The following is a 20,644-nucleotide window of genomic DNA, read 5'->3' on the forward strand; positions in this document are numbered from 1 at the left end:
ATGAAGCACACCACTTAAAAGTATTAAGGTTCACCAATCCAATATAAGTGAAGATGTTACCACTTGAACTCTAGTCTCAAGATAAGACTAGAGAAGATGACACTCAAAAGGAGAGCACTCTCACAACAATGATCAAATATAGTGTTTATACTCCAAAATATTCAACCCTTTTACAAGTTTAGAAGAACCATTTTTATAAGTGATGGAAATGAGTCTCATAGTAAAAACACAAAGCTAAGGACTAAAAACCAATTACATAGAAAATTCTTTTAGAAACTAGATAATAAAAAAGGAGACTCTTTGCATGAGGCTTGACCTAGGTTGGTCTCCAAGCCTCTCCTTTAGGCACCATTGACCTTTTAGAAGGAAAGGTGAACCTTGCTCTCCAAGCCTCCTCCAAAAATGCACCACCTATGTTTAGGTTGAAGAATGAGTCTCTCATTCACTCCATGTAGTGTTATCCTTCTCCAAGATAGTCCTAACTTATTCTACAAAACAAACAAACAAACACACACACACACATACACACACATAACATCTGAGCCAACTATATAAGGGATCGACACCACTCTTTACCCAAAACCTTAAGGCAATAGGTTAATGGGTCTTTCATCTTTATATATTGTTCTACCTTCTCATTTCTATCCAATGTGGGACTTAGACTCACACTTGGATTTCCAACAATCTCCCCCTCAAGGGTGAGTCCCTTCCATATAGGTACATTCCCCCTCCAGCAGAAGCATTCCCAACCAATCACAACCACGAGTAACCCTTTCCAACCGCCGTTCATCTTAACGGAAGTCGCTTACTTGAATACCCTTTGCTAGGAAGACTTTCGGTATAGGGATCATTATACTCGTCTGAGCCAGTCACCAAGACAAACCATCGACTCTGATACCACTTTTGGGTCTATCGAGGAGGAGTTTCCCTGTGGGTTACACAAACACTAATAACATCTGAGCCAACTATATAAGGGATCGACACCACTCTTTACCCAAAACCTTAAAGCAATGGGTTAATGGGTCTTTCATCTTTATATATTGCTCTACCTTCTCATTTCTATCCAATGTGGAACTTAAACTCACACTTGGATTCCCAACAATATATATATATATATATATATATATATATATATATATATATATATATATCATAAAAAAATATCATATCCATTGATTACATTCAAGAATTGAACTTACAACCTTTACACCCTCCCTTCCATCCCTACAAATCAATCTTATAATTTCTAAATGTTAGTGAAAAAATTGAACCTACTAACATCTCTTATTTTCCCTTCCAAACCCTTTAAATCAACCTTAGTTTCTAAATGTTAGTAGAAAAGTTGAACCTATATCTTTTCTCATCTCCTTTCCAACTTTTACCACTAAGTCAACCTTATAACTCCACGTTTTCATCATTACATTTTCTAGTTGATATTTTTACAAATTCTAAAGTTTTCTTAAAACATTTTTTTACTTATTAGGTGTAAAAATATTTATCAAATATAAATTCCTTGAATTTTTTACTAATATCCTCGACATTAAACATTCATTATATAAGAAAATAATATATTAAAATGTATTCCTATAATGTCTTAACATATTGATTGAATTTAATCAAGTTTAATTTTAAGGTTTAATCATTCAGGAGGTCCCTATTTGGTGTTGGAATATCAAATTGGTCCCTTTCTTTTTTTTCGGTCTCAAATGGGTCCTTATTTTGTGAAAATTGCTACAATTAGACTCTTACCGTTAAATTGCGTTATAGTTGGGTTGACGTGACATGGTAATGTTGGTTTTTAAATAACGTGGCTCATGGTTTTTAAATGATGTTGGAAAAAGCTAATTAAACAAACTTGTTTATTAGAATTAAGGATTTAGTTTTAAGATTCATTCACAGAAATTTGGGAATCAATAAAAGAAATTGGAAATTTGGTTTTAGGGTTCATTTACAGAAATTTGGGAGTCAATTAGAAAAATTGGGGATTTGGGTTTAGGGTTTTCGATGCACGAGGGTTTCGATGGTTAAATCGTGATAGCGACATAGATTCTAGGGTTTCTACTGGTTTGTGATTTGGTTTTCTACATATTGAATCATGAATATGAGGCGAGAATAAACAATGGCTTTGCGAATTAGTCTCGTGATTTGAGGGGTTTTTTGTGATTAAAGTTCCGAATGAATTGTGGATTTCTGTTTCTTTGGGGTTTTAGGGATTTGATGTGGAGGCTTGGTTTGACGAAGGAGCACAATTCATGGTTCCTCATTCGGCGCGATTCTGTTATGTTCTTCTGGTTTGTAGGTGAAGGTGCGATGATGAAGGATTGAAGATGGTGGCCAACATAGTTGTTGTTTTTACAGATTCGGGTGGTGCTCCAATGAGATGTGGTGTGAATGGGTTAATGGTTTTGGTGGTTGCATGATTTCTGTAGTGGTGGGCTTCCATGGAGGATGAAGGAGTTCGTTGATGGTGCGATTTGGGTGGCTCGCGAGAGGTTTGGGGGAGAAAGCTCTACACCGATAAACAGGTTACGAAAATGAGGTTTTGTGAAGTGGGGAATGGCAGTTTTGTCCCTATCACTATTTCCATCAAAACAACCATGGTCAGGAGATGAACTCCAACTATAAACATCAATTTCTTTCTCTAGAACTAATGGACGTTCAATGAACCCTAAACTCTCTCAAACCAAATCTCTAATTTTCAGAAACAATTAACAATTTAGTTTAATTAACTTTTTCCAATTTCTTTAATTTAAAAAAAATAAAAATTCATGTCACACTCAACTATAAGCATCTAACAATTTGTCATGTCATTTAAAACAACACTATCAGCATGCCACGTCAACAATTATTTAACGTCGTCGTCAGTCCAATTTAACAACACGAGTCTAATTGGAACAATTTTAATAAAATAAGAACCCAATTGAAAAAAAAGAGAATTATTTGATATTCTCACTCTAAATAGAGACTTCGGAATGATTAAACCTTAATTTTAATAATCACTTCCAGAATATATAATTTATAAATTTCTTTAATAATTAAAAATAAAACTATAACAACTCAGTATATTAAAATATATTTCTTATATTTTTAACAATAATGTAATATATTAAAATGACTTTAATCAAACATAATTCTCAATATCACTTTTGAGATCTCACTTTAAAAATGGAAGTTGAGAATGATAAATTTATAACATAAATACATTTAAGAACATACTAAATCCCGATATCAAAATTGGAGTTAACATGGCCAATTGAAAAAGAATAATACATTCAATCAGAAAATATTAATATATGATAACTTATATGCTAATAAAAATGACGAGAGTTAGAAGAGTAGTTTTCCAAGTCTTCAGCTATTTTGATATTTGTTGAGCTCATAGTTACCACATCTACTTAATGTGTACAAGGGAAGAAAGCAATAACTATATATTTTAGTTAGTTGATTTTCTTTTTATATAAAACACATACATCCTATTTATAATTTTTCAACCTCCACTTATTGCTCAAGCTTTTTATTCGTCGTTGGAGAGGTGATTGTTCTGATGTAAAGAATGAGAATAACACTTGAAGTTGTGAAAGTAGTTAAGGATCCTATTTTCTTGGCTTTAAATCTTCCTTTATCAACAAAAATATATATAAATATCATAGTATTTAGAGTGTTCTATCATGTATACATATTTATATTAAAAGCTAAAAAAAATGAAACATATTAAAAGCTAAAAAAAAATGAGACACCTCCAAAATTCTAACTATCCTCCAAAATTCTAATTCGATCTCGTAAATTGATAGTTGTGTTTTCTTAAAGTTGTAAATTATCAAAGAGACAACAAGAAAATCATATATATCTTACAATTTTGGGAGAAAACAAACATAACTATTCAACATATAATATTTTTCATTGGAGAACAGATATATTTTCTTATCCTTACTAAATTAGTGAAGTTGAACGTAAAATACAAAGACCTACACTTTTAAAATATGATAATCAACAGAATAAATTAGAAGACTTAAATAGTTAAACCAATAAATTTTGATATTATAATGAAAATATTATATATAATATAAAATAAGAATAATAGTGATAAGATTAAAAAAGTGAGCCAACTTCATCTTCTGATCCATCTAATTTTTATTCATAAAAAACGAGTTAATATGTCATACTTGTTTTTTATAATTTAGTTATTATATATATATATATATATATATATATACACACACAGACATAAAGTATACTTAAAAACACAAATCAAATAAAAAATAATATTTTAATATATGTATAAATTTTTTACATTCATTTTATATTTTTTTAACCTTTTAGTTTTTATTTAAAAACATATAAAAATTTATTCTCTTATAGTCATTTAAATTTAAAAAATGTCACCTATCGTTATTCAATAAAATATCATGCTCCAAACCTAAAAGCGCTAAACCCTTCAAGCTACTTCTTTCCTTCTCCTCATTCACACAGTGTATTCGGAAACCTCACATTTCTCCAACCTTTTGCTACCAAACTCAACCATGTTTCGCATAGCAGCGAAGTTATCATCAAGAACTTCTTCTTCCTCTGCTCTCAAAGCAAACCCATTCCCCACTAACCTCTCTCCTCTTCCCACTTCATCGTTCCGACCGTTTACCGTTGGCTTGGAATTAGAGTCCCACATGGTCGTCCCCGATGCCATTAAGATGATCAACTACGCCGTGAACCAATGGAGGAAGGAAAGATCACGTGAGTTATTTGATCAAAAGCCGTGTTTTTTGGCGACCCATTTGTGTGTTTCGGCCGAAGTTAACGTCTTCTTTCGGGTGTGTTTCTTTAGTTGGGTCGTTTCGGATGGGTTTGTGTGTGTTGAAGCACTGCCTTAGCTGTGAGTTAACTGAGGGCAGGGATTCAAAGCACGAGAATTCGAAGGGAATGGCTATGCTTGCTAGGTCCACGATTTTGTACGAAAGGTAATCCTTTGTGATTGCTTAGTTGTGTTGATTGGTGTGTTAGTTGTTATGTTGGACAATTTTGTGGGTGATTGTTTGAACTCATTAGAGATATCTTTTTTGTTGAATTTAGAGGAGAGTACACTGAAGCAATAGAAAAGCTCGAGGATGTTCAAGAATTAACCAATTCTTATTTGGGAGTTAGAGGTAACTTCTTTTTCTTTTCCACCCGTTTTGTTGGTTACTGTTATTGTTTATTTTCTTACTAGTATTATTAGAGAAGTGACATTACACTCTTTCTATAGTATTGACTGAAATTTGTGAGAATCACAAAATTGTGTGGGATGCACTCCTTATTTAATTAACCCCGCCAATGATTTTTTAGTTTTCAACAAATTTTGACCAACAACAAGGAATGTGTTAGAAAGGGAGTATTAGAGAGTACGCCACTAACACTTACTATATTAACATCACTTTTGCCAATGACTTTGAGTCATATGTTGGATTTTTGTTGTAGTTGGTGCTCTTGAAGCTCAGGCTGGGCTTTATTTAGAGATGGGGCAGGTTGGTACTTGCAAAACAATTGTAAAATATTTGGCTTCATTTTGCAGCATTATTCTTGTTTACTCACTTTTTTCTATGTAGGATGATTTGGCAGCAGCGGTGGCTGACAAGTGCATGAAGGTTGTTGAGAATCAACGGCAAGCAAAAGACTTTGAGATTCAAAGAAGAGATTTTGTGGCTCACTTTATACGTGCTAAAGCACTGAAAGGGCTGATTGAACTTGTCAAAGGCAATGTTGACTCAGGTTGTGCTAAAGTTGTTTTTGTCCATTGCTGTTAGTTGTGATGGTGCTTATATGTGCTTGATGCAGCTGAAGAATTCTTCGACGAACCTATTGATCAAAAGTATTGGGATGGTATCTCCTTCTCCTGTTCACAAGGTACTGTAGCTGACATTTTTCGACACCAAATTGATTTTTGGTTTTGTAGGTACTGCTGGTCTAACATATGCAGAATTCCTACATAAAAAAAAGAACTATTCACTGGCAAAAGAAGTTTACCGAAGTGTTGTACTTGGTGCTGTTCAAATAAGAAGGGCTGGCAATCCATACTTAGCGGCTGGCAACATGAGTGCGAATCAATTACTTGTAGGGTCCATGTGTGCTTATGGACAGATTGAGGCACTTATGGGGTAGGCTTAATAATAATTTCTGTTGGCTTTTCCTTAGCCGTGCTGCTACCTTCCTTTTTATGTTATTCTTGGGGTGTTTATATACCACTAATAACTGTTGTCTCAGTGACTTCTACTGGGCTGAGCATGAGTTGGGAAAGGCATTGACTGAGGCAGAGGAAGCCCATGGAGGTGACTTCTCCATTCTTTTTGTCTTACCTCAGCATTTATCATTGAACTTAATAATGGTATATTGACTAATGTATGGTGGCTGTCTATTTGTTGAGACCCTAAGCATCCCTCGGTGGCGGCCGTATTAACAAGCCTAGCTCTTATGTATAGGCGTAAAGCAATTCAGGAACATTCAAGTGCGCTGTTGATTCAAGAGGTTATAACTCTCCAATATATAAATTGTCAGCAACAAATTTAATCAATTTTAACTTATAGCAAAGGCTCGTTTGTTTTTCTGCTTCCCAAAAATAAAAATAACAATGATTGATGACTAATGGGATGCCCCGGGATGTTTTATATCTGGTTGTGTTCTCATTTAAAGCATTGTGCTATGAAGTGAAATCTATTTCTGCTGCTATATGCAATTAATATTATTATTTGATTGTGCAGAAATGTGAACTGTGTATTTAACAAATTGATTGGCCTACTTTGGTCGAGTGTCAGGCCAGTGCCACTGTTTTCATAAAAGAATTTGAAAATTCTGTATGAATGAGCATTGGGGATACAAATTTATATGCATATTTAAAACTTACCTGACTAATGTAGTCTTCTACTTATAGCACATTATCTGCTTAAATTATTTAGGACCCCTTCACTCCCTTTGTATACCTAATTGATCACCAACAAATATTATTTAATTCAAACAATAATTATAATTGGAGAGAATCATTGACAGGGCCTTTACCGAAAAGTGATAGATATTTTGAAGGTTCCATCAGAGGAAACCAAGACTGAAGGTAATATTGTTGTGCCGTTTGATTCCGGACATCCATGTAGTGTCTATAAAATATCTGCCTACACATAGTGAAGGCATATTGAAACCAAACTTTTTTTGTGTAGGTGGTGCACCATTTGTAGATAGAAGTGATATAGCTGCACTTGCAAGAGGTATGTCAGAGTCTTTAATTCAGTACAGTACTATAATCTAGGATGTCAAAACCTGATTAAAGTGTGTTGGAGTATTTCAAAAGATTGTTATTTTAAAATGAACCAGTCTTATATTGTAGAAAAATTCTTTGAAGAATGTACAAGCTAACATTTACATTGAGCCTGCAAAAGCCCTTGAGATAGCCAAATATCTAAAGAAAATGTTATAGCGATAAATTGTTTATTCCAGTGTGCATGTACAAGGCGTAGTGATCCTTTGATTTTACTGAAATTAATTTAATTTTACTGTTTAAAATTATCTTACATAGAAATGTTAACATTTAATTTTGGCAGATAATGTTGCACTGCATCTGTAGCACACACATAACCCATAGGTCCTGGATTTGATATCATATAAGTGAAAAACTATGTATGAGATTAATCTCTCTTGTATAGAAAATATACATAGAGTACTTTATTTATAATAAAAGAAATATCGACTAAACCAAAAATACAAAAAAAATATAATAATAAAGTAACTATATAAAAAAAAGATATCTATATAAGATATCTAATAATCTAATATATCTAACAATAGTTAAAGTAGAGCTCATAGTGTAACTTGTCCTTCAACCACTTGTTGTGTTGGTAGTGAAATCTTGTCATGATTGCCAATGCTGAATACCAATACCGAAGAGCCAACATAGGTGACTGGTGAAGGTATTTCAATGGTTGACTTACCCGAAACACACAATAGGGTGGAATAAGTGGAAATAAAGGTAGATACAACTGGAGAACCCAAAATTTGATCACGAATATGTGAATAATCATTAGGAAGTCCATGTAAGGTCAAGAACATGAAAAACTTTGATCTTGAGAAAGAGTGAAAGCAGAGTCCGATGAAGGTGATTGTTGCCAAAGAGGATGTTGGACATGCTGCCACGTGTGGCGAGAAGTGGCAGTGGTGGTTGTCAGTCCAAAGGGCTGCAATGATGACTGTGACAACAATAGTGCAGCAGGGGAGACAGATTGGGTGGTGGTAGCACAATAGTGGCAAAGAAACACAGTGGCTGAGAAAAAACTAAGAACAATGTTGGAAATTAAAAGAGTGGGTTTCACCGGGAAGACAGAGATTAAACCTGGTTGTGCTTAGAATGGAGATGGATGACTTCAAATTTCTCCTTGTTTCCTTGTCTTATAGTGTCACCCTCTAGCTTTATTAGGCTTAATAGGTCCCCGACTATAACGTAGGCTGAAAAGTTCGTATTTACGCCTCTTTTACAAATAAAAGGAAATGATAAATCCTATATATTATGAGTTCAAGAAATGAAAAATAAAGAAACTAAAAAATCATGTATGAGCAAGAATATCTTCTTTTGTTATGCTCCTTGTTATCCTTCTTGAAATATTGTATTTTTGGTCTTTTTCTTCATCTTCATTAATGCACTCTTCAGAGTGTTAGTTAACCTTAAGAAACAGTAAACACAAGCCAAAGGAATGACTAGTCCCCCACTGAATAACATTATGCCTTAATATTCCATTTTAAGGCTCTGTATGTGCATGACTGTAGATTATTCTGACTTGTCTAAATGTTGCTTAATGTTATAGGTGCATATGCAGAAGTACTTAGTGTCCAAGAAAATAGAAAGGATGAAGGGGAGAAGATGAAGAACTTGGCCGAGTCTATGTGGAAACACCCTAAGATGTCACTTGCCGATGCTCTCGACACAGACACGAAGGTCATAGATACTAGAATTAGTAGGATTATTTAAATTGTCCTTCTTCAGGTAGGTACCCTTTTGCTGCTACACTTTATAATCGTTATCGATTTTATGTTTTTAAATTGATGATAAAAAGCTAATTTTTATGTAATATTTTATGAAATGATCTTATGAAAAGCTTTGTGCTTTGAAAGCAAAGCTAGTTAAGACTCTTGTTAATCTACAACAGTGAAGTAAAGCTGTCAGAAGTCTGAATTATGCAGGTTAATGTGGATTTCCTTGCTACTTCTGAAATTTGATACGTGGTTATCAATTTCAATAATTACTAATGTTCTTATTGATATTCTTACTATTGATTTAGTGGGTGTTTGGAAGTTACACTTACGTGGTGAAAAATCAAAATGTTGTTTCGTAAATTTATATTTATAATTATTTTCAACAGATATAAAAAGAGTAGTGATCTACTATGAAAAAAAATGCAGGGTTAAGTTCAAAGACCCATGACAACCTTGAAACTACTTTTTAATGTAGTGAAAAATCATAGTGTAATATAATGTCAGTAATAAAAGAGTGTAATATAATGTCAGTAATAAAAAAGTGTAATATAATAATTTTTACAGTCTCATTATCATTCCAAATACATTGAATAGCAGGGCGTTTTTTGTTTATACAAATTGGATATAAAAGAATGTTTAGACATGTTTTACGTTATTTATCACTTGGTTTTATTTTGAGTTTTCAATAATTTTTTCTTTAACATGTTTATCTGACAAATTAAATATTTTTGTTTAAATCCTTAAATAAAATATTCATTTGTATTTATTTTAATCTTTAAAATGTTTTTATATTTTATATTAATTTTTAAATATTTGTATTATCATAACAAATATGTTTTCATGATATGATAATGCCACGTCAATGATATTGATCATTGATCAATAATACAAGGCTCTTGCCTTACAGAGTTAAAATTTAAAGAGAATACTATCTTACTCGTACATAAACTCGTGATTTTTGTCAAATAATTATATTTCACTATGGATATATTTACACAATTTTTTTAAAAGATTTTTAGGAGAAACTACTTTATAGAAAATATCCTGTATAATTTCTTTAAATTTTATTTTAACTTACTCATAAGTTAATTTTATGTTTAATGTCTCAATAGGTCCCTATTTTTGTTCAGAATTTGAAATAAGTCCCTTTATTTTTTGGCGTCTCAATTGGGTCCTTATTTTTGTTAATTTGATGCAAATAAATCTTTTCCGTCAATTTCATCAAACGGCGTTAATGAATGTGTGACGTGGCCTTACACGTGTCAATACTGTCCTCAGGCCACGTCACTAATTCATTAACGCCGTTTGATGAAATTGACGGAAAAGATTTATTTGCATCAAATTAACAAAAATAAGGACCCAATTGAGACGCCAAAAAATAAAGGAACTTATTTCAAATTCTGAACAAAAATAGGGACCTATTGAGACATTAAACCTTAATTTTAAATTTATAAGTTTATTTTGTTTTCCTAAAAGTTTTAGGAAAAAGCTCGTTTAAATAGTTATTGCAACTTCTTTTATTCGTAGGTCGTGCTTTGCTTCTGTAATCACTTGCAAATCTAATCTAATAATTAATTATTTCTTTGGAGTTACAATGCGGTACGCATAAAAAATTACTTTTTTCAAATTCAAAATATAGTATGCACAAAAGTTAAATAAAATTTAATCTATAATAATTTGGAGCCAAATTACTTTAATTTCATTTTAATAGATGAGTTTCAAATACAAACTCATTAATTGATTTTAAAACAAACCCAATTAATTGAATATGGATTACATACTTTCTTTTGAATTTTAAAAAATAAAAATTCAATATTCATCATCTTTTGGTTGAAGACAATATCTTTAAAACGTTTCTTTAGCTTGGATTTTAACATCATCATTACCTCATAATAACTTAGAGCATTATAACTACCATCTTAATTAAGATTTTATTGGCTTGGTATAAAAATATCATTAGATCAACTTCCATCAAAATGTCATTAGATCGACCTCCATAAGAGAGTATGTTAGGTTAACTTTGATTGAAATAACATCAAAATAACTTTACTATTTTTTAATTTAAAAAGACCTTAGCAGATTTACCTCAGAATCAATTCATGATTAAACAAAACATTTATTACCAACACAATGTCTCAAAATTTAACGAGTGAATAACTTAGTTTAAGCTTGCCACGCAGTTTGAGTTCAGTTTACCAAACCAAGAAAAACAGCATTCATGGCATTACTCAAACATACTCAAGAACATCAGAAGTTCACCTCTACACAGATTTTAGATTAAGGAAGATTGTGTACACAGATACAAGATTACGAAGATTTTCAAATGACATGGCAATTTGAAAATTTGTTCATGAAACCAGTAAAATAAAGTTAAACATGACTTTATACGCGACAGCATTTACTCGCACAGACCAAAAAATTGTTCAGAGAGGAAGGTTAAGACCTTTGCCAACATCAACCCCAATCACCTGAAGTATTCCCTTGTTTATTATCTGCAAAACCACACAATCAACCAAACTCATAGCCAATGTTTATGCTCAAACAATGGTAAGAAAATAAAAATAAAAATAAGGATTATTTTAACATGTTAATAGATGATTGAACAAATGAAATCAGTACTCACAAACTCTACAACAAAAACTCCAATGATTCCAATCATGCAAGCTCTAGAGTTCCATATTTCTGCAGTCCTAGTGAACCCAAGAAACGGAGGCTTAAACTGCGGCTCAACTTTTGGAAATTCCACCTGAAAGAAGCAAACAAACATGCCCAATTGCTTCATAATCCCCAACAACATCAACAACAAACAAAAACTGCAACAAGAAATGGGAATGACAGAAGAAGCAAAAGAAGAAGCTTTACACCAGCAGGGGGCTTGACTGCGTGTACAACGAGGGAAACCCTTTTAGATCGATTCAAAGAACGATTTTGAAGCAAAAAAAGATGATTTTTTGGAGAGTTGATTGATGGGGTTGTTGCAGGTATGAGTGATGGCAGCAAAGTGGAGGATGAAGTTGCCATGGCTATGGTTGACAAGCACAACCGGTGCTTGTTCCTGTGGCTTATCTAGTTCTTTTTTCATTTCTTATTTGCTCTTGTTTTTTGTGTGGTTGAAATTGGAACAAGTGAGACTGAACAATTGTCTACGTGTAACTATAAGTGTGGTCGGTAATGCTATATATCTGGTTATTTAAAAAATTATAAACACTGAAATTTTGTCTAAGCAGTGTCTTTCGCTAATAAATCGATTTTTAAGAAACTCTGTAAATGAATATTGTTAATATCATTTTCTGTAATAGACTTATTTTTTTATTTATGGGGGAGAATTTCATTTAAGATATTCGAATAGTAACATCATTAGCAGGGGAGAAAAATGGTTATAATTTAGTTTATGAAGAGTTTAATTGTCGTTATTTTTTTCTATTTTTTTTAATTTTTGAAAGAAAATTGGAATATTTTTTTTGGAATTTGACTTTGGAATAATGTAATTCAAAGTGGATTTTTCATGTTGGACAACAGGGTTCATAAATGGGAACTCGATTTCTAGAACTAGTTATTTTCTGACATTTAACAACATTGTTCACAATGACAAATTTGACTCCGTAAACATCCAATTCTGACTAATAATTTTTCAATCCTAATAATTGTAATTATAATCCTTATATTTAAAACAAAGATCTTGTAGTTTTTGTTTCAAATTTCTCCTCACAATTTGAATTGCCGATAATTTTGGTCATGAAATTCATTTTGCGCAATTTAGATCCCTTAATCATTAATTAATTATTACTTTGTTCCATTTGTAATTTAAAAAACATATTAGTTTACCATCAAATTATAGTATTATGTGTATTTCCTCCAATTTCATTATCTCATGTCCAAAGTAACAAAAAGTAAATGATAATTGAACTTACAACTGAAAAAAAATTATGTGTAATTAAAAATGAAAGAACTAAAATTACATTAAAATATTCAGAGACCTAAATTAAATGGAATTAAAGTTTTGGAGATTAAAATTGTCAAAAATAATATATGAGCTAAATTATGGATTTGATAGAATTTAAAGACTAAAATTAAAATTAAACCTAATTTAGACACTAAAATAGAATATGCTTTCGACATTTTAAACGAATTTGAAATTTGAATGTATTCATATACATACAAATTTCTATTAATAACAGAACCTTTCATTTATAGTTCAATAGAGGAAGAAGATTATGTGAATTTGTCTCACAAATCTCTACTTTAATTTTAATTTTCTTTCATATTAGTGTTATAGTAATAATTAACATTAATCATAATCCGTATTTTTTAAAAATAATCTTACAAATATATTTACATTTTTTTTTCATATCAATATTTTGAATTTCAATATTTTATTTATTCACATCAACTTGTTCTTGAACCTACAAAATTACATTAAGATTAAGATTACCATAAAAAAAATATAAATATATTTTATGAAAAACTCTCACAATAAGTTCTTTAATCAAATCTTACCATTCACAGTTTCAATCAAAATAATATACTTTATTACACTAGGTTAAAAAAAAGAAAAAAAAAGTACATGTTACATAATAATCTTAACTAACGAGTTGTCAAGTAAAAACATATTTAATCATTTATCGATTTGCATCTAAAAAATTAACAATTAGAATCTGAATAATCTGTACAATTAGACGATATTCCACCCTTGTAGATAAGTAATAGATCAAAAATACCAGTAAGGTACCTAAAGATAAATTTCACAACTTTTCAATGTTCCTTTTCAAGATTGTCCATGTATTTACTCATCACATTGACTATTTGAGCAATGTTAGGTTTATTACATACATTGCATATATCAAGCATTCGCACTTTAGTAGCATAAGGATCATAAAATATGTATTTCTTCTATATTTCAAATTGAGTAGTATTAAATACACATAAACAAATAAACAATGTGAAAGGAGTCATATTTTCATCTAATCACCATATCTAAAATCTTTTTAGAAGCTTTAATCTTTTTCACTTCATATTTTTCACTTAACAACAATTTCAACTTTTGAATCTAAAACATGTTCTTGGACGCTATTAGCATATCACTTAGATACATTAGTAGATAAACCTAAGAACTGTCATTTTTTATTCCTATGATAAACACATACTTAATTAAGACTTTTTATTATACTGATAAGATGATTAAATCATTAAATCTCTTTATCACAATCTTAAAAATTGCTACAACCTACACAATAGGATTTGCAATTTACAAACCTTGTCCTCCTTCTCGAGTTCCTTGAAACATTTTATTTGAGAAAAAAAAGATCCTTTTGAACATAATTATGGAGTAACAATTTTCACATCAAGTTGCTTTAATTTCAAGTCTAGTATTGCCACTAGAGCAAGAAGAAATTTGATGAATGTGTGTGTCTGAGCACCAAAGAAAAAATCTCATAATAATGGACACCTTCATTCTAATTATAATCCTTAATTATTAGGCAAGGCTTATTATACTTAATGAAAAGAGTGTTGGATGCACTAAATAGTAAAGTTTCAACATTGGTCACTTTAAAACTTTTTTCTTAAAGATTCATTTTAATTCAACAAATCTTTTTCCTTTTGGTAGCTCCACTAAAACCTAAGTATTATTCTTCAAAAGAGATTCAAACTCATCGTGCATTGTCACAATCCCAAATACCTTCAAAGTTAAGTAATCAGTTAGCTTGTTAAACCATACATAAAATGATTTTGTAAATTAATGACAACGATTGACCAAGAAGCAAGTTGTGTTAGCTGTCTCAACCTTGAATCTTCCTTCCAACATAGAATTATACAACATTCACATTGTCTCTCTAACAATATCTAATTACTCCTTTCCATTGCTTCATTATTTCAATGTCTTCATCTCTACCTAATTTTTAAATTATTCAAAGCATAATTCAATCTATTGCCTATCCTTAACCACTTCAACTTCCTACCATTTTCCTTAAACATGAGTGTTTTCAATGCTTGAAGTGACCGAACACTTTAAACTTATGCTTCATTGCAAAACCCAAGTCATCCTCAAGTAATTATTAGTTACAAAGAGAAATATTATGCACCTTCCAATAATGGAACTCTCAAAGGACCATAATAGTCAAAATAAATGTAGTTTAATGCTGCATTATCTTGAAAATTAATGCCTTTGCTACTTGACATATATGTAATTTATCTTATAGTTACTAAGTAATATGGCCTAGATGAAGATGCCATAACATTTTCATCTTCCTCGCATTCATATGGCCTAGATAAAGATGTCATAAAGACTTCTTGAACAAATCAAGTTGAATATCTCAATGGACTTTTACAGGTTGTACAAGTTACCTTGTCTCTTAACCTACCACAAACTTATTTTCCAAGATTCACACCACTCGACCTTTAACACTAAATGTAAAAATATCTAACATTCAATAAACCTATTAAAATTTGGTTCAGTCAAAAAAATGTAACACACATTGGATAATGTCTTGATCATTCCATCAGTCATTCAAATAATATTTAATGCTAATGGTCTTACAAAGAACATTGTTGCTCATCAGAACATCACCACCATACCTCTTTTGATATATCATTAATCAATCTTAGTTCAAGTACATATGAAAATAACAACTAGAGTCTGTAACCCACAACATAGAATAACCCAATTACTCCCCTAACAACAAACACCAATTCTGCCATGGACGATGAATCACTTCCCCGATAATGATGTCATTTTTATTTTTGATGTTATAGTTGAAAATAAAAAAAATTCTCTAAATTTTGAAATATAGAATATAACCTAAGTCAATTCTCAAATGAAACAAGTTAATTTGGGGCTTTGAGGATTGAAAAAAAAATTAAATTGAAGAAAACAAACCAAAAATCAAAAGTAAAAATTAAGAAAGTAAAAATAGATTAATTCATAAATTTAAAGAACCAAACAATCTAAATAGAACATTTATCGAAAGATTCAACCGAAGTTTAAAAAATAAACCAATTTAATTAATCAATTAAGATAATTATACGAATTAAATCAAAATGTCGTTAAATCCAATACATATTTAATCATTAAATCAAGGGAAATTTAATTTTTTAAATAAGAAACACAATTTTCAACCACAAATAACAAAACTAAAATTAATGAAAAAAACACAAACTTAGAACAAAATAACTTACTCTTAAATAATTATTAGAAAAAAATGTGCCTTTAGCTCTTCAAAAAATCAATAATTTGGACACATCTTAAAGTGTTCCTTCTTCTCTCCTTACAAATTTTTTTGTTATTTAATCTAACTCCAAGTATGTGTTTTCAATCTGTAAAAACAAAATCTCAAGAAAGTAAAATGTGTTGTATTTTCTATAATTTAATCACGGAGTAAGTTTGATTATTCTTTTAGTCAATAATAAATTATAAATGATACCTTCTCACTCTTGCAAAAATATTTAAAATCACAATTTAACTTTCCTATTGTATTTTATATCACTTATACTTTTATTATTATAAAATGGGTTAAATATGTTTTTAGTCCCTAAACTATTGGCCGTTTCTGGTTTTCGTCCCTCTTTTAAAGTAAGGTACAATTTGGTCCTCACTCTTTTCGAAACGTTCGTTTTAGTCCTCGGAATTTTGGTTTTAGTCCTCATTTGTTGCTAAATGAGGACCAAATTTTTAAACAGTGTTTAGTTTTCGAGGACTAAAACAAACGTTTTGAAAAGAATGAGGACCAAATTGTACCTTCCTTTGAAACAGGGACGAAAACCAGGAACGGCCAATAGTTTAGGGACTAAAAACATATTTAACCGTTATAAAATAAACTATATATATATATATATATATATATATAATTATAAGAAAATCATTAACTATCAACCAATTTTAGAGATAAAACCTTATTAGTCTCTATATTGATTAACTTAGTTACCATTTTATAAATAAAAAATTATTAATATTTAAAACAATCTTTATTATGAATAAAAAATTATAATTAATGTATGAATTAAAATCTAAATTGGTCTCTAACTCTAACATTAATTACTAAGAAATTAGTGTTTAAATTTAAAATTAGAGACTAATTTAGAATCAATAATAATAAATCGTTAAAATTTTGGTAGTTAATGCAAGATGTCATACCAAATGCAAGATGACACTGATGTGTTACATTTCTATTGTTAGTGTTAAGGCAATGTTAAAAAGAAAAAAAAAAAGTCCATCATATCTATCATCTTTTTTTTTTTTTCATGCATTAAGAAACGTAAAATAAAGTAATTTATTATCTGAAAGTCAAAATTATTAAAGTGATCACCATCTTGACTTAGTTAACCTTAAATCAAATAGTTTTGAAAATTTAGATATTAAAAATCAGAAAGCTGAAAAAATATATAATAAAAAAGATTTATAAACTCATTTCAAAATTTTAAATTGAATATAGTAAAAATCCTTTATTTAAGTTGGAGTGTTATATTTACGATGAATATTTAAATTAGTTATTAATTTAGACAAAGCCGTTGTAGTAAATGACAATAATTGAATATTAATTAGTCTTTGATATATTGTGAGCAACATAAATTTTATAGATAATAATATTTTGGCAACATTTTTTTTGATATTTTAACATTATTCATGTGTCATTATGTGATTAGTCTAAAATTACTCCATAATCAATAATAATAATTATAAACATCAATGTAGATCAATAACAGAATGACATGTAAATGATGTTAAAATGTTGTTAAAAAATGTTGTCAAAATATCATTATCCAAAAAATTTTATGGAACTTCTTCAACTTTTGATGCCACCACTTTCTATGTGATTTTTTGCTAAACCATGGTTCTCAATATGAAAGCAAAGTTGTTTTGAAAGAATGAGCATGAAGATATTCATAATTCAGTTAAACAAATATACAGAAGTGATAATCTAGTGGGGGCATGAGAAAAAAAGCTATGTTGTCATTGTTTATGTTCGTACTTTAAAATATACGACAGACTCTCACAGAATCTTTTGTCATATTGAATAGTCTAGTTCTTCTTTTTTTTTTTTTTTTTTCATGTTACCAAAGATAAAGATGTTCTTCTCTATTTTAGAAAACTGATTTCACATAAGAATATGATACAAAATCAAATAACAAATATTAAGAATTCGATGAAATGAAATACAATGAAATAGAACAAAGATTTCATGTGTCTTTTTTTCTAAAATCAACGTCCACCAGAGAGAAGTGATTCAGCAACTGAAGAAGTGCGAGAGATTGGCCTATCCATGGACGAAGGATAAGACATTGGACAATCCTGAAAGTCTTCATGCAGACCAAATCTTAAGCCGGTGGAAGATAAGCTAAGCAAAGACAAGTCTGGCAGAGGCACATCCTTCTCCAAGTACTGAACAACTTGGCGCATGCTTGGTCTAGCTGAAGGATCTGAATGCGAGCACAACAAAGCTAGTTTCAGCACCAACTCCACCTCCTCTGCCTTATAATTTGTGCCCAAATTTGGATCCCTTGCCTCAAGAATCTCACCTCTTTTCCAACAATTATACACCCAATCAACCAGAATTTCACTCCCAGAACACCCCACTTGCTCTATTGGCCTTCTTCCGCAAACAACCTCTAGCATAAATGCACCAAAAGCAAACACATCAGAGTTTGTAGTGGCCTTACCTGTTCTAGTGTGCTCTGGTGCTAGGTACCCAAGTGTTCCAACCACGTGAGTAGTGTGAGGGTCACTTCCATGCTCATACAATCTTGAAAGACCAAAGTCCCCTAATCTACCATTCAATTGGGCATCAAGTAGCACATTACTAGCCTTAATGTCTCTGTGGACCACAACTTGCTCCCATTCCTCGTGTAGATAAAGCAGACCTGAAGCAACCCCTTTGGTGATTCTAAATCTCTGGCTCCAATTTAGGGTCACTCTTGGTTTGTTATAGAGATACTTGTCAAGGCTTCCATTTGGCATGTAGTCATAGACCAATAGCAACTCTCCTTTGCGCCTGCAGTACCCCAGAAGGGGAACCAAATTCCTGTGCCTTAGACGCCCAATGCTAACAATTTCTGCCACAAATTCTCTCATCCCTTGTCTTGATTCATGAGACACCTTCTTCACTGCAACCTCAAGTTTTGAAATTGGCATCACACCTTTGTACACTCTGCCAAATCCACCGCTTCCCAATAGCTCCTTCTCCCTGAACCCCTTTGTTGCCAGGCTAAGATCTTTGTACTTGAACCTATGAGGACCATAGTCTTGCTCCCAATCTTCAAGCAGCTCCGTGAACTTCTTCCTTTTCATGACATGAACAACTGCAACAGTCACCCCCACGATGACCAAACTGAGTGATATGATGATTGGCAAAACAATAATAAGAACCTTAGACTGTTTTTTACTGCCTCGTCTAGGTAGTGTGGGGAGTTCAGAGATGGCAAGTTGTTGAGCCTGGCCATTCACCTTGAAGCTCCAACCCAAAATATAATGATAACTTCGAATTGACCCAGTTGAGGATGAGAATCCAACGTACATGCCATTGTTAAGAATTGGAGAAAGATCTTTGCTTAAAGATAACAAAGGCCTTTCTGGTTTGCCGATGTTTATTGGAGCTAAAGTAACATCAATCTGCTTCTTTAGGCCATCATATTCCACCCATAACTGCATTGGGTAGCCACTGATCAGACTCAAATTCTTAACCTCCCCGACACTGTAATATCCTGCAGGGGCTGACTTAACCGACTTCAATTCGTTGACATCAATTCCAACATGGTTGTCATTGATATCACCAAATTCAGTGTTCTGAATGGTATCAAGCTCCACCCCAAAAACATGGTTGCTGGTGTTGCCATTATTGATGTTATCAAACAGGCCAAGGTACTGGCTTGGCAGAGAATTTGGAAGCCCTTTTGTTGGAGAGACCACAAAAACAATCCCATGACCACTCAAATTCGGATACTCAGAACTTATGGCAAACACAAAGGAGGTGGAGAAAGAAGATGCACTTCCATTTGAGGTGTTCTTGAAGTCTATTGGACTTGGGAAGAAAGCATGACCCTTTTGTTGCCTGGTGTAGTTGGTGAGTTTAAGCATGCCACCGGAGGTCAACTCAGCACCGCCGTCAAGATACAAATGAGGTGATGACCGGAACCCATTATAGGAGAAACTCACGGAATCTTCACCAGCCACTGTTGTTGCCAGCACAAACACCACTGTTACAACCTTGAAAAACATGGTCTTCTATGTTTCAGAAATTCGTTTCCTTCTGGCAAAGGCTAAATTTCTCGTTTGTTTCTATGTTTTCTCAACCGCCCAAAACGTGTACCACACATTTGAACTTTCAATTGTGGTCCACGAGGAAAGATCCTGGCACTTTCACTGCGAAGAAAACGAACCTCCCTCACAGTTGCGTCTCTAGGTGTTAAACGAGAAATTCAAGATTTGAGATTGCAAAAGTTAAAGATTACAAACAACGCAAAAAATCAGATACATCACTTTCACTTTCTCTGTTTACTTTCATTTTTTTTCAAAATTGTATGTCTATTATTTAATTCACAAACATAGTTATTACCTTTTGGTGCATAATAAACAGACATCACGGAGAAAACGACTACTTCATTACTGATTATGGAACATTGGAACAATTCAATATTTGCCACGTAACATTCTCAATGTTATTAGTTAACGTTATTT

The 20,644-nt window shown here is 31.8% G+C and overlaps 3 protein-coding genes across 3 annotated transcripts; 1 reads left to right on the forward strand and 2 right to left on the reverse strand.

The window, feature by feature from the left end:
- Window positions 1-4,419: 4,419 nt before the first annotated feature.
- Window positions 4,420-9,191, forward strand: NDP1 (Tetratricopeptide repeat (TPR)-like superfamily protein). The gene is made up of 12 exons (XM_047323831.2): window positions 4,420-4,728; window positions 4,820-4,952; window positions 5,065-5,138; window positions 5,449-5,495; window positions 5,577-5,739; window positions 5,806-5,850; window positions 5,924-6,125; window positions 6,232-6,296; window positions 6,392-6,492; window positions 7,012-7,072; window positions 7,176-7,223; window positions 8,811-9,191. Exons 1-12 carry the CDS (start codon window positions 4,521-4,523, stop codon window positions 8,972-8,974), a joined length of 1,311 nt encoding a protein of 436 aa, XP_047179787.1. The 5' UTR covers window positions 4,420-4,520; the 3' UTR covers window positions 8,975-9,191.
- A 1,979-nt stretch (window positions 9,192-11,170) lies between these two features.
- OHP (one helix protein) lies at window positions 11,171-12,039 on the reverse strand. The gene is made up of 3 exons (XM_047323834.2): window positions 11,842-12,039; window positions 11,603-11,725; window positions 11,171-11,471 (listed from the first exon to the last, which is right to left on the reverse strand). The coding sequence occupies exons 1-3, from the start codon at window positions 11,998-12,000 to the stop codon at window positions 11,403-11,405; spliced, it is 351 nt and encodes a 116-aa protein (XP_047179790.1). The 5' UTR covers window positions 12,001-12,039; the 3' UTR covers window positions 11,171-11,402.
- A 6,027-nt stretch (window positions 12,040-18,066) lies between these two features.
- Window positions 18,067-20,350, reverse strand: RLK (receptor lectin kinase). Its single transcript, XM_047323833.2, has one exon. It carries the CDS (start codon window positions 20,183-20,185, stop codon window positions 18,173-18,175), a length of 2,013 nt encoding a protein of 670 aa, XP_047179789.1. The 5' UTR covers window positions 20,186-20,350; the 3' UTR covers window positions 18,067-18,172.
- Between the last annotated feature and the right edge of the window lie 294 nt (window positions 20,351-20,644).

The sequence above is a fragment of the Vigna umbellata genome, chromosome 5 (assembly GCF_029865625.1).
Source record: "Vigna umbellata cultivar VRB3 chromosome 5, Vumbellata_1.0, whole genome shotgun sequence".
Classification (NCBI taxonomy): domain Eukaryota; kingdom Viridiplantae; phylum Streptophyta; class Magnoliopsida; order Fabales; family Fabaceae; genus Vigna; species Vigna umbellata.